Raw genomic sequence first — 14,789 nt, forward strand, 5'->3', positions numbered from 1 at the left:
CACTTACCAGTAAGACAAAGAATACAAAGAATACAAAGGTGATGAAATAAATTGGTCCAAGAATTCGATTGGCATGCTCTATGTCAGCAAAATTAAAATCTCCAAGTACAATACGAAACTGGGTAAAACTTAGGAGGAAGCAAAAAATATATAGTAAGCATGATATTCTATGATTGACACTAAGGTTATAATCCTTTGTAGTTATGGTATCACTGAACTCAGAACTTATTTTGGAGTTAACGAAGTTATGCTATTTGTGTAAACTATTCTGCAATAGATAACTGATACTAAATTTACTAATATGAAGAGCTATTGATTACTAATAAGTTACCATCATTAGTTTACCAGCCTAGCTTTGGTGAAATTTGACCAAATTTCTTACTATTGTATTTCAGATATTGGCCAACAGCTCTTCTACAGCTGTCCAATGAAAGAAACTGAGCAAGATGTTTTTTTGGGGGGAAACAACATGGCACTGGTTATGTCCTGCTTGCAGAGCTGTATCAAGTAAAACCTACACAATTTGTTTCTGAAAGTTAACTAAATTGGAAAATGATTTACTTTGAAGGAAACCTTGAATTGAATACAAAAAGGGTGAAATGATGTGATGAGAAAAATATAAAGGACAAAAGTGTGTGTATGTATGTTTAGCTCTCCTTTGCCAATTGGGGTATTCATGAACATTCCCCATGCTATTTGCCAGACCTCCTGGCAAAGACTCCCTATTTAATATTCTTGAAATATTACAGTTCAAACAACATTAAATAGCAAGGTGATATGCTGTAAAGCAAAATATTAACCTCCAGGATGCTAACAGTCTTGCATCTCATTTTGGCTCCCAAGGTATTCTTGGCCCAAGAGAAAAATGTGTGTGGTAGTCACATGCTTTGTTAACATATTCACTTCTCATTCCCTCCACACACAAAAAAGTACTGAGGCTTTGGGCTGATTATCCTACACTATAATCTAACAAAGTAGATCTTTACCAATTGGGATAATCTGACCAATATGAAGGAGTAGGTAGATTTTGAGGACAACACATTTCTGTCTCTTAGCCAACTACCCTTAAAACAACTGGAAAGGAGTAGAAAATCACTCTGATGTAGGGACGGGCAATTAATTTCCCCAAGGGGTGGCATGAGAAACTGGGTTTGTTGTGGAGGGCTGCCACTGCTTCCCTACCTCCACCCTGTCCCCATCTGCCCTCCCCCCATCCCAAACTGGATAGAAACACTCAAAAGAGCTGTATGTAGTCTGTGGACTGTAAATTTCCTGTGATGGAAGATTTCCAAAAACTATTTCACTTTTCTAGTTCATTCATTTTTGAGAAGATCTTCATAGAATTTAGAAGGTAATCCCAGAACTCCACAAAAGGCCACTACAGGTAGTCTTGGTCTTACAACTGTTCACTCTTAATAACAGTTCGAATTGACTACTTTGGAAGGGATGCCTTACAACCTGTAAAGCATTTTTAATTGTCATAAAGCATTACTTCCCAGCAGTAACATGACCGTGATCTGGGTGCTTAGCAATTTACTTGCTTTTACAACCATTTGTCAAGTGCCCCACAATCATGTGATTGCTATATAATCTTCTCTGCCAGCATACCCAGAAAGTCAGTAGGGAAGCCAGCAGGGAACCGTTGTTGCCTATTCAGAAAAATCCCTCTTATTTTGGGGCGTTGACTTTCTCTCACTAGTTATGTTAAAAGTCAGGGAGCTGAAATCCTTCTGTTGGATTCCCGCATAAAAGGAATGAATCGCAGGAACAGTTCAGAATATTCATTATTAGTTAAAACTTATATGGACTTCCGGCAGGCTGCAGGGAAGCTGCTTTTAAGAGCTTCCCTTGAAGCCTGCTAGCCACTGACAGCAGTTTAGTTTTCCTGCCGCCAGATTAGCCAATCAGCGGTGGGCACTGAGGGGCCGCCTGCTGCTGGCGCTACTGCTATGCTCGCAGCAGTGGGCGTGTGTGGGCATCTGGTATTAGATTCGGAAGCAAAATCTCACACGAGGATGCTCACATGCATGAGATTTCGGCTGAAAATAGCTGAAATCCCGCGCATACAAGCTTCCTTATGTGAGATTTCGCTTGCTGTGCATGCACAGCAGCCAAAATTGTTCACGGGGATGTGTCGGGGGCATGCAGCTGTGCATACCTTGCCATTTTTACTAACTGGCAATCCCAGTCGTACCAGCTGCGACCCATTACTGGTGGTGGGTATGCAAATTGCTACTGTCTGTCTGTACGCAACTCTTTCACTCTGAAAGAGCTTCTAAAGAATTGAGCTATATTATTGCTTGGGTTTGAACTTTCAAAATACAAGCAACCAAAGAGCTCAAATCCTTTGGCAGGCAACTTTTTGCTTTTGCTATAAAAACAGGAAATATTTAATGTAAGAGAAATGATTACTAGACACAAATGATTTCCTTGCTCTGATATATTATAATTTTGCCATGGGGAAAGTAGAACAATAATAAAGAGAAGAACTGTGGAAGGATATTCATATTAATGGTTTTCATATGTACAACAACTGTTAGAAAGATTTAAAGTAAGTGAAATAATTTTTGGTTTTGAACAACGCAAGACTGAGATGTTTACAAAAGAAGATCATGTATACATGTATAAACTTGAAGTATGAAGCAGAAGAAAGAATGTATGATAAAATAGTCTACAACGTATTATAATATACATGTACAGATTAGTGGGAAAACAAATGGTCAAAAGAATTGATGTTTACACTATAATGCATGAATTTGTATAAAATGATGTACCGTTGGTACATGCCCCAGAAAAAATTCTTCAAATGTACAGTGGCCCCTCATGATATGAACTTAATTGGTTCCAGGAAGAGGTTCGTAAGGTGAAAAGTTCATAAGATGAAACAATGTTTCCCATAGGAATCAATGGAAAAGCAAATAATGCGTGCAAATCCTTCAGGAAAATCCCAAACTTTAGAAGGGAGGCAAACAGAGGGCAGGGAGGAGCAGCTAAAGGGGGCGGGTGGAAGAAGCAAGGCTAGGCTAAAGGGTGAGTGGGAAAGAAGAAAGGCAAGGGGGGCGCCCCTCCCTTTTCTTTCTTCAAAAGACACCGTTTTAGTGCTTTTGCAAGCATGCAAAATCTTTACTCCTCTAAGCCAGTGATTTTCAACCTTTTTCGAGCCGCGGCACATTTTTTACATTTACGAAACCCTGGGGCACATTGAGAGGGGGGGGGAGTGGCTAAAAAAAGTTTGGACAAAAAAATTCTCTCTCTATCTCTTCCTCCCCTTCACTCTATTTCTTTCTCCCTCCCTCTTTCTCTCCCTTCCTTCCTCTTTCTTTCTCTCTCTCCATCCCTCTTTCTTTCTCTTCCTTCCTCTCTTTTTTGCTCTCTTTCTCTCTCCCTCCCTACTTCCCTCTATGTTTCTCTCTCTCTCCTTCCCTCCCCCCCTCTCTCTTGTTTTCTCTCTCTCTCTTGTTCTCTTTCTATCTCTCTCTCGCTCTTTCTCTCTCTTGCTTTCTCTCTCTCTCTCTTGCTTTCTTTCTCTCTTGCTTTCTCTCTCTCCCACTTTCTTTCTCTCTTTTTCTCTCTCTCTCTTGCTTTCTTTCTCTCTGAGCTTCGCGGCACACCTGACCATGTCTCGCAGCACACTAGTGTGCCACGGCACACTGGTTGGAAAACACTGCTCTAAGCTACCCCTCCCTTTTCTCTCTTCAAAAAAGGGGGAAAAAGAAATCCCTTCATCCCAGCAGCAGCTGCTTGGGTTCGTAAGGTGAAAATAGTTCGGAAGAAGAGGCAAAAAAATCTTAAACACCGGGTTCGTATCTTGAAAAGTTCGTTAGACGAGGCGTTCGTAAGATGAGGTACCACTGTATGCTGAAAATGTAACCAAAAAGAAGATACATTTTTCCATGTTTGTAATCTGTAAAAAGCTAGAAAATTTTAGACTCAATTACATAGAGAAATACAGAAGATTTTAAGAACATCTATAAACCAGAGCCAACTAGGGGTGGTGGTATGAATTGATGGATTAGAATATGGAAAATAATTATGGAACTTTGGTTTTATATATGCTGACTGAAGAAAGGATATTGCATACACTAGGAATGCTGTAATTACAATTTTGAGCAGTCAGATGATGTCCCACTTAATGACTGAAAGACCACATTTCCCATCCCAATTGGGCTTGTGAGTTGACAAATAGCTGCATCAAGTATTTCAAGTATTCTCTAAACAAAATCCGGCTCTAACTATTGTAATGACACAATGAAACAACAGTATTAGATAACTTGGAAAATTCCATACATGCAATTCTGAAAAGTGGAAAACTCGTCCACTTGTGACCCAAAGACCAGGTAGCCCAGCTGTGCGTATGCAAAGAAGATGATAAAAAACATGATGGCAAATCCTATGATGTCTTTGGCACAACGGGAAAGAGTAGAAGACAGCTGAGTCATTGTTTTGTTAAAACTTATGTATTTAAATATCTGGAAGACAAAAAAAAATACAGGGCATTATAGTGTGGCCCAGGCCCAATTCTACCACATATTCTTAAATCTTAAAAAAGTTTTCACATCTCTCTCACAAAATCAATATTAAACTGTAAAACCAGCTTGGTTAAGATTAAAGAACTAAAGAAACAAACGGATTCACAAAGGTCCTCTCCCCCCTGCTATTTAATATCTACATGAAACCGCTGGGTGAGATCATCCAAGGACATGGGGTGAGGTATCATCAATATGCTGATGATACCCAGCTTTATACCTCCACCCCATGTCCAGTCAACGAAGCGGTGGAAATGATGTGCCGGTGCCTGGAGGCTGTTGGGGCCTGGATGGGTGCCAACAGACTCAAATTCAACCCGGATAAGACGGAGTGGCTGTGGGTTTTGCCTCCCAAGGACAATCCCATTTGTCCATCCATTATCCTGGGGGGGGGAATTATTAACCCCCTCAGAGAGGGTCCGCAACTTGGGCGTCCTCCTCGATCCACAGCTCACATTAGAGAACCATCTTTCAGCTGTGGCGAGGGGGGCGTTTGCCCAGGTTCGCCTGGTGCACCAGTTGCGGCCCTATCTGGACCGGGACTCATTGCTCACAGTCACTCATGCCCTCATCACCTCGAGGTTCGACCACTGTAATGCTCTCTACATGGGGCTACCTTTGAAAAGTGTTCGGAAACTTCAGATCGTGCAGAATGCAGCTGCGAGAGCAGTCATGGGCTTACCTAGGTATGCCCATGTTTCACCATCACTCCGCAGTCTACATTGGCTGCCGATCAATTTCCGGTCACAATTCAAAGTGTTGGTTATGACCTTTAAAGCCCTTCATGGCACTGGACCAGAATATCTCCGGGACCGCCTCCTGCCGCACGAATCCCAGCGACCGATTAGGTCCCACAGAGTGGGCCTTCTCCAGGTCCCGTCAACTAAACAATGTCGGTTGGCGGGCCCCAGGGGAAGAGCCTTCTCTGTGGCGGCACCGGCTCTCTGGAACCAACTCCCCTCAGAGATTAGAACTGCCCCTACTCTTCCTGCCTTCCGTAAACTCCTTAAAACCCACCTTTGCCGTCAGGCATGGGGGAATTGAAACACCTCCCCCGGGCATGTTCAATTTTACACATGGTATGCTTGTGTGTGTGTCTGTTAGTATCTGGGGTTCTTTTAAATCTTTAAATATTTTAAAGTTATTTGAATTATTTATGATTTGTTATATCTTGTTGTGAGCCTCCCCGAGTCTTCGCAGAGGGGCGGCATACAAATCTAAATAATAAATAAATAAAATAAATAAATAAAGGGATTTATAGAAAGATTTCTGTTACATTCATAGGTTATTTCTCTGAATATTCTAGACCACGACGGCGTCAAGTGACATATTGGGACTCCCCCCCCTTTGTTAAACCAGGTGGGGGCAGAGACAGCCTGTGAGACATCCAACCTGTGGGCCACGAATTTGACACCCCTGTTCTAGACTTTCCCAGCTAATCACAGATTTAGATTAAATTAGATTACTAGAGTTCAAAGGTACCTTGTAAATCATCTAGCCCAATCTCCCGCTCAAGCAGGTTTATCAGCTTCTAGTCTATTTCCAGCAAGGGGGGGGGGGGTTGGCTTACCCCGCTACTAGTTTGCTTCCTGATATGCCACATTGGGCGCATGCAGAGTGCTAAAGCCCCAGCTTTTTTGCAGAAGCAAAAAAACAAGATGACAGCGTCTATGCCGCAGCCGCAAAAGCCAGTTCAGAGGCATGGCAGACCTGAGTTGCTGCTGATTCAGCGAGCGGGGGGAAATTCCTGCTACTGGTTCTATAGAACTGGTCCGAACCAGCAGGAACCCACCTCTGAATTTCCAGCCTTGATTGATAAGGCTTGGTCATAACCTTTAGAACCCTCACTGACTACAGCCTACTGTATCTGAAGGAGCTTCCTCTGCATGAGTTGCAGGTTACGATATCAACCGGGACCAGAATTTTCATTATTAAGCTAAGTGATAATTAAGTAAAACATCATGTGGCCATGCCGGGGTGGCGCAATGGTTAGAGAGCAGCACTGCATGCTCCTTCAGCTAGCTGTTAGCCGTCCGTTCAAATCTCACCACTGGCTCAAAGTTGACTCAGCCTTCCATCCTTCCGAGGTGAGTAAACAAAGGACCCAGATTGTTGGGGGCACTCGAAATAGAATACCCTATGAGACTAGACTTTCAATCCTGGGCCTAGAAAGTTTAGAATTAAGACACCTTAAACATGATCTAAGTATTGCCCACAAGATCATATGCTGCAACGTCCTGCCTATCAGCGACTACTTCAGCTTCAACCACAACAACACAAGAGCACACAACAGATTTAAACTTAATATTAACCCGCTCCAAACTTGACTGTAAAAAATATGACTTCAGTAACCAAGTTGTCGAAGCATGGAACTCATTACCGGACTCCATAGTGTCATCCCCAAACCCCCAACACTTTACCCTTAGATTATCTACGGTTGACCTATCCGGATTCCTAAGAGGTCAGAAAGGGGCGAGTACAAGTGCACTAGAGTGCCTTCCGTCCCCTGTCCTATTGCTCTCCTATATCTCCTATACCTTTCTTCTATTCCTATATCTCTTGTTCTATTCTTTCATTGATATGTTCTATTACTTTATCTTCTTTTCTATTATTTCTTATATATATTTTACTATGAGTATCTCCTCTATAACCTTCATCATGTATTTTATTATGTGTATATAGATATATACCCACTAAAACCCTCATTGTGTATTGGACAAAATAAATAAATAAAATGTGCTGATTCTGTAAACCTCTTAGAGAGGGCTGTAAAAGTACTATGAAGCGGTATATAAGTCTAAATGCTATGCCACTTAATGACAGCAGCCCTGGTTGTGGTCATTAGACAAGGGCTGCATGTGACTGTGGCATGAGAAGAAGTGATGAAACTGTCCCAGAGTAGCAGGAAGGTAGGTGATGCTATAGAGTGTGGGCAGGCAGGCAACATAGGTAGATGCTACAGAGTATAAGCACACAGGTGTTTTTTAAAAAACTTTAGTTTATTATGGTGACTTCTTATTCTTGGTCCCCATGTTGATAAAAGCAAAAACAGCACCAAATTCCAGGATAGAAACTTGACCAAATTACCATGAATGAGAGAAAAATGCAAATGTTCCTTAAACTTTACTTACAAAGGGGTTAGAATGTTTTGTTCTCTTTTTATACTTCATTGTGATTAGGTTTTTAAAAAAATGACACCAAATTAGGTTAACAGCAATACCTTTATCCATGCAAAGAAGACATTCACTGAAATCATATTATTGTAACGGGTCTGCCAAAATCCAAGGAAATAAAAGTCTGGATAAGAATCTGAATTGGAGAGCAGATTTTCCATAAGCCAGGATACCTCAATCGTTCGATAAATATTGAAAGCAATTGCAAACAAGGACAACTGAACGAGGGAAAAAGCAGAGGGTTGTAAGGCTACAATTGAGAAAATGAATTTATGTCTGCAAATCACATACGGTGGTACCTCATCTTACGAATGCCTCTTCTAACGAACTTTTCAAGATACGAACCCGGTGTTTAAGATTTTTTTGCCTCTTCTTCCGAACTATTTTCACCTTACGAACCCAAGCAGCTGCTGCTGGGATGAAGGGGTTTCTTTTCCCCCCCCTTTTTTGAAGAAAGAAAAGGGAGGGGCAGCTTGGAGGAGTAAAGATTTTGCATGCTTGCAAAAGCACTGAAAAGGTGTCTTTTTAAGAAAGAAAAGGGAGGGGCAGCTTGGAGGAGTAAAGATTTTGCATGCTTGCAAAGGCACTGAAACGGTGTCTTTTTAAGAAAGAAAAGGGAGGGGCAGCTTGGAGGAGTAAAGATTTTGCATGCTTGCAAAGGCACTGAAACAGTGTCTTCTTTCCCACTCACCCTTTAGCCTAGCCTTGCTTCTTCCACCCACCCCCTTTAGCTGCTCCTCCCTGTCCTCTGTTCGCCTCCCTTCTAAAGTTTGGGATTTTCCTGAAGGATTTGCACTGGAACCAATTAAGTTCGTATGATGAGGTACCACTGTATTTATAAATATTACAGAATGTAGGTAAAGTACTTCCGAGAATTCTATTACTTTATGAAACATAATATCTGCAATCCAGTATTTTAGCGTTTAGTGTGGGGTTTTTTTCCCTAAAGGGAAGCCTTTCTAAACTGGTAATAAAATCTGAGTGTGTGTGTACGCCTGGCACAACCCTGAGCGAACCAGCATCTCTCTCTCTCCTCCTGTCAACAGTGATGGCAAACTGTTCCACTAGTTAATTGTTCTAATTGTTAAGAAGTTTCTCCTTAATTCCAGGTTGCTTCTCTCCTGGATTAATTTCCATCCATTGTTTCTCGTCCTGTTGTCTGGTGCTTGGGAAAATAAGTTGACCCTCTCCTCTGTGTAGCAACCTCTCAAATAGTGCAATGCCCCTATCATTTCAGTTCCTAGTCCTTCTTTTCTGCAGACTAGCCAAACCCAAATCCTGCAATCGTTCTTCATATGTTTTTGCCTCCAGATCTTTCATCATTTTAGTTGCTCTTCTTTGCACTTTTTCTGAATTGAATCAATGGGTAAAGAGGTGAAGCATTGCAACACAGTGCCTCTCAATGTTAACCCCTGCAATTAGTCCAGAAGAATGCTTTGAATTTGAAAATTGCTGTGCACTAGAATGGATGCACCATCGGCAGCAGCGCTCCACCAAAGGTCATCAATCACCAAAGGTCATGAAGCCCATGGGAGCTATTGCATTATTTTATTATTGTTTTTCATTAGGGTTTTTGTGTGTGTGTGTGTGTGTGTTTATATCCATGTAAGTTGCCTTGAGCTTCCAAGTGCGAATAGACAGCAATATAATTTTTCTAATAAATAAATAAACAAGTAAACAAACAAACAAATTAATAAATACCAGCACAACCATAATAACATTTTGGTCTGAAGACAGACTGCAACAGGTTCAAATAACTTGTTTTCTCCAAGAACCTGTTTGTCACCTTTTGGCTGCCATAACCCAGTAGGGGCCATGATCAAACAAACAGGTGGTTGAGTTGAGAACTGTGTCCACTTCCTCTGGAATCAGAGAACTGAATATCAGAATTCATAGTAACCTCATGAGACTATGTTCTGGAGATCTCCCTTGAGCCTGTCTTTGAGGGATTGGAATGACTTTCTTTGACAAATAATCTAACTATTTCTCCGATAGTCAATAGCCAGCCCCCACACAATGAGTCACTCCAAAAAGGACCACATAGCTGTCAGCAGACACAGTGATGGCAAATAATGGTGTTTTGCTGCCTTTATCACTACAATGTAGGCCCAAAAATGGGCTCTAATTTGTAATTGGTGCTGGTTCCTCCTCCTGTAATGGTTTTCCAGGCATTGCTTTTGGGACTTCACCTCTTAGAGATCCTCAGAGAACCAACATGAAATTCTTTCTTTGTTCTTCAATGTTTCAAAACAGAAGAGTCCATTGTGGCAAAACCTTCTTTGATTCATTACTTCAGATTTTACCTTTCATTGGACCAATGTATGTTATGCCCTCAAAAAGGACAATCAAGGCAGATAGATAGAAGGTAGGCAGGCAGGCAGGCAGGCAACCTCTCCTCTCCTCTAATCCTCTAATCCACCTCCTCTAATCCACCTTGGCATCAATTTAAAAACCCATTCTCCATAGTGAGTGGAGATATCATCCAATGAGTGGAGATATTGTTCAATGACTGAGCCTGTTTAGCGACATTTTCTGCCTCTGTCACTAAGCCCACTTTTGGCTCAGTCCTGGCTACAGTTTGGATGTGTGTGGTCAACTCTTCTGAGTGATATCTCTACTTCACCTTCTACTTCATCAATGACATGGAAATGCTGAAACTTACCAAGAGCAATAACATATCCAACCAATTCCAAGCGTCTCTAAAATAATGTCCTTTCAGTTTCCACATTTTTATAAACTCTTGAGCGAGGAATGTGAAGATGAAGAGACAGAAGATGACTTCACAGGAGGCTAGAAAATAATCGTAATAAGTGACGTATCTGAGAAGTTTTACAGAGTGGAACTGCCATGAAGGGATTATGCCACCTGTTGCAGGAAACTCCATAGTCAGCCTGTGTAAATAAAATAAAAGATGCCCTCTATATATCTGGGAGGCAGTGGGTGATGTCCCACCTTCTAAGTTGTAAGCTAAATGAAACTATGACAAAACACACAAGAATAATGGCGTTCCTGCTTTTTCAACTTTGCATGACTAATGGTTATAGCAGTTTGTTCATTTTTAATTATACAATTTTTGGTAATATGAATTTTGATGATAATGGTGATAATTTGGTGTGTGTGTGTGTATCTATCTATATATGTGTGTGTGTGTGTGTGTGTGTGTGTGATTCGACACAAAAATATGTAACCCTTCCTTGGTGCAGAGCTGAAGGGATTGGATACTGTAGCCTAGAGGATAATTCTCTGCCTTACAAGGCAAAGGTTGCAGGTTCAAGTCCCAGTGGGTATGGCTAGCTGATGAGGCCAAAATAAGGCCAAAATAGATCTATCCTAGTCTCCCTTAATTTTCAAATTCAGCAAAAAAAACATGTGACACATACAGATAGAATTGTCAGCTATCAATAAAATTAACTGCCTTGGAAATGGCCCTGGGTTGGGCCGAGAGGCAAATAAGGAGCTGTGATGTTCCTTCAATACACCAGGATGATTCGACACAAAAATATGTAACCCTTCCCTGGTGCAGAGCTGAAGGGATTGGATACTGTATCCTAGAGGATAATTCTCTGTCTTACAAGGCAAAGGTTGCAGGTTCAAGTCCCAATGTGGGTATGGCTAGTTGATGAGGCCAAAATAAGGCCGAAATAGATCTATTCTAGTCTCCCTTAATTTTCAAATTCAGCAAAAAAACATGTGACATATATATATATATATATTTGTTTTCGTAGATTTTCACGGGTACAGGTATGACGGTCTTGGTATATTCGGGTTTCTTCCCGTGTAGGATTTGGAAATTTCTGGCGACGTTTCGATGAGGTCCCACTCATCATCTTCAGGCTGGTGTTTCTCTCCTTGTTCTAAGGCGAACACTGTGAGACCTAAGCTGCCTTCCTTCTATAAATACTGGTGGCTGGGTGTGGTTTGATGGCTCAGCAATTGCCTGCTGTGTGACTCACCAGGAAGTTTCTACACAGCAGGCAATTGCTGAGCCATCAAACCACACCCAGCCACCAGTATTTATAGAAGGAAGGCAGCTTAGGTCTTGCAGTGTTCGCCTTAGAACAAGGAGAGAAACACCAGCCTGAAGATGATGAGTGGGACCTCATCGAAACGTCGCCAGAAATTTCCAAATCCTACATGGGAAGAATCCCGAATATACCAAGACCGTCATATATATCAATAGCATAACATAACAGGAAGGAGATCTTCATGGAATTCCTGATTTAAGGAATGCAGCTCAACAGAAGCGTGGGGCGCTAAAGAACAATTAAGGCAGAGATGATGACAGGAGTCCAGAATGAAGAAGTTGAGTTTTGAATTGACAGAACGCAACAAGCAGGTAGAAGCAGAAGAATGATATGTGCACTGCAATTTTGAAGAGTATGTCCTAGAAGGAAGTAGAAGCACGATATCTAAATAGGAATTAGACGGATGTGGAGAAGGTCTAGACTTGAAGACCCCTAAATGAAGGAGAGTATCCACAGGAACTGGGTAATGGAAACATCTGGGTACAATTGTTACGTCCAGTCAAAATTGTAACGCTTGAAAGTCTCAACTTACCATGTTGTTTTAAGGAGGATTTTTCAAGTGGAACTCAATCATCCCCAACAACGCAGGTATTTCAGCACATTTCTCTCAAAAGTAGGACATACATAAAAAATAGAGATTAGAAGAGCTCACCTGGCTATGCAGAAGAGGTTAACATTAGCATTGTACATTGAAAAATCAATGAAGACAACCCTTGTTCCTCGGGTGAGCCAGCTGTTTTCCTTGAGGAAGGTCACCATCGCTAAACTTTCTTTCTTTGATTTCGTCAGGATGAAGGTGAATCCTCCTGTGCTGTATAGGCCAATAAGGCCCCAATGCCAGGGATCTAGAACATTAGAAGATTGGTAGTGCCACCTGGTGGACAGAAGAGTATGAATCTAATCTTTTACAGTTAAATGTCACACAGCTTTCCAACAGTAAATAATAAAGCATTTATTAATGCTGCAAATGGATGTCCTTTCCCCGTACAAGTGCAGGTAATGAGCAAGACACAATCGGGACCAAAGTATGGGTAGTCTTCAACGTATAAAAATTCATTTAGTGACAATTTGAAGTTAAAAATTCATTTAGTGACCATTCAAAGTTAAAATTCATTTAGTGACCATTCGAAGTTGGGGGAAAAATGACTTACGACCATTTGTCAAACTTACTCCCACTGCTCTATGGTCACATGATCAAAATTCATATATTTGACAACTGACCCCTATTTATGGTGGCTGCAGTATCCTGGAGTCAACATATTCCCCTTTTGCAATCTTCTAACAAACAAAGTCAATGAGGAAACCAGATTTGCTTAACAACCATGTCACTAACTTAACAACTGCAGTGTTTCACAATTGTGGTTAAGAAAGGTCGTAAAATGGGGAAAACTCATTCAGTAACCGTCTTGCTTAGCAACAGAAACTTTGGATTAGAGCTTAGCAGGAAGTTATTAAATCAGCTCACAAGCATGCATTGTTTCGGAGTTGGAACAATTTAAATAATGAAATAATGGGATTTATCTGAAAGGAAGTCGAATCTCACAATCAATGTGAGTTTGTTAAATTACATGTGAAATGAAAACATCGGGGAGGGGGGTGAAAAAACCCCAAACAAACCTGAGATGCAACTTGTACTTACGCAGAATCATTTTTAAAGCCAAAGCTTTCTCTCTCTTCATAGTTATAGCTATACTGCCCGTAGCATTCTCTCATAAATGCACGAAAAGAAGGGTAGACGGAGCAAGTGTTGTTACGGACTTTCAATTGCCGGATCTGAGCTACTCCAAGGAGTAAGTTCTCGTAGTAGATATGGCTGCTGTTTCTGTAGCTACTTGTGGAATTCTCAGTATACCAGGTGTTCCAATAAAGCCCATCCAGAAGTGGGCCTTCTAAAAACTACATTACATGAAAGAAGTTATTCATTCGCTTTTCCACAGAAAAAACTCATCCTTTGAAAACCATTTACAAGGAGTCTAATGTATCTGAATGCTCATGGGCAGAATGGGAAACCATCCAAGCCTTGGGGAAAGGTGTATTTGTCTTCTTTGGCTTTCCAGCCATCTTGCCAAGGAAAATGTAACAAAATCAACTGTCACATCACTTGATGACATTTAGACATACAGAAACTCTTAGTATTATTTTGAACAGTATTTCGAATTTAAATTCCAGGCAAGACCTATACATCTCTGTTCAGAAGCAAGCCCCTCGGGCTTATTTCAGTTAAACCTGTGCATAATCGAAACTTTAAATTTTTTTGTTCATAATCAACCTTCTGTAAACATGTTCCTCTCCTGCCTTCTTGTATGAAGGATTATTCCCACAGCCAGGGATGGGCTGCCAAAATTTTTACTGCCACACTATGGGCATGGCTTATTTTGTGGGTGTGGCTTGATGGTCATGTGACCGGGTAGGCGTGGCTTGCCTGCCATGTGACCAGGTGGGAATGGCTTGGAAATCATGTGGCTGGGGGGTGGTTTAAAGGTCATGTGACCGGGTAGGAGTGGCTTACAGACCAAGATAAGTTTTCAAATAGGTGCTTGGACTTCTTTCCCGGTTGATTAAGTCACATTATTTGAATAGCCATAAAAAGCACAAATGATAGACAGCAATATTTGTTGAGTAGCACAGTAACATTTTAAGGTTTTGTACTGAACCCATAAGGTTCGGTATGGTAACAGATTAGGCAAGTAGCTCAATTTTCTTTAATTGCTATAAAAAATTAGTTGTTCAATGATTAAAATGATTAAAGCGTTTATAGGTTCAAACATACTATTTAATTATTTCCTATTTTAAAAGTAATTAAAGATCATACTAAGGCACTAGAGAAGGAAGCACAGTAAAAAAACCTATTAACTATTCAATAAATAGTGCATAAACTTACTCCCCCCACTGTGTGCCCCACCTCCCCCCCGGGGGGGGGGAAAGCCCATTACTGTCCACAGCCCTATGGCCTACCACAGAGCATCCTTTACATATTGAATATCCGGTCATCGATCTTTCACATCTCTAGTCTGAAAGGGAAAATTCCCTGTTTACAATCCAGAAGAGCCCCTGCCAGCCAGCGT

The 14,789-nt window shown here is 41.2% G+C and overlaps 1 protein-coding gene across 6 annotated transcripts in view; it reads right to left on the reverse strand.

The window, feature by feature from the left end:
• Window positions 1–14,789, reverse strand: part of PKD2L2 (polycystin 2 like 2, transient receptor potential cation channel) — a 51,207-nt gene that overhangs the window by 24,903 nt on the left and 11,515 nt on the right. For 5 of the 6 annotated variants that reach the window (XM_070739196.1, XM_070739198.1, XM_070739200.1 and 2 more), the window contains exons 4-9: window positions 13,364–13,620; window positions 12,377–12,598; window positions 10,362–10,590; window positions 7,747–7,917; window positions 4,288–4,469; window positions 8–128 (exon numbers count right to left, since the gene is read on the reverse strand). In XM_070739196.1, the coding sequence (XP_070595297.1) occupies window positions 8–128; window positions 4,288–4,469; window positions 7,747–7,917; window positions 10,362–10,590; window positions 12,377–12,598; window positions 13,364–13,620 (1,182 nt within the window). The remainder of the gene's footprint in view (window positions 1–7; window positions 129–4,287; window positions 4,470–7,746; window positions 7,918–10,361; window positions 10,591–12,376; window positions 12,599–13,363; window positions 13,621–14,789) is intronic. The other variant, XM_070739201.1, reaches the window with a different exon arrangement.

Source organism: Erythrolamprus reginae, chromosome 2, assembly GCF_031021105.1.
Source record: "Erythrolamprus reginae isolate rEryReg1 chromosome 2, rEryReg1.hap1, whole genome shotgun sequence".
NCBI classification, from domain to species: Eukaryota; Metazoa; Chordata; class Lepidosauria; order Squamata; family Dipsadidae; genus Erythrolamprus; species Erythrolamprus reginae.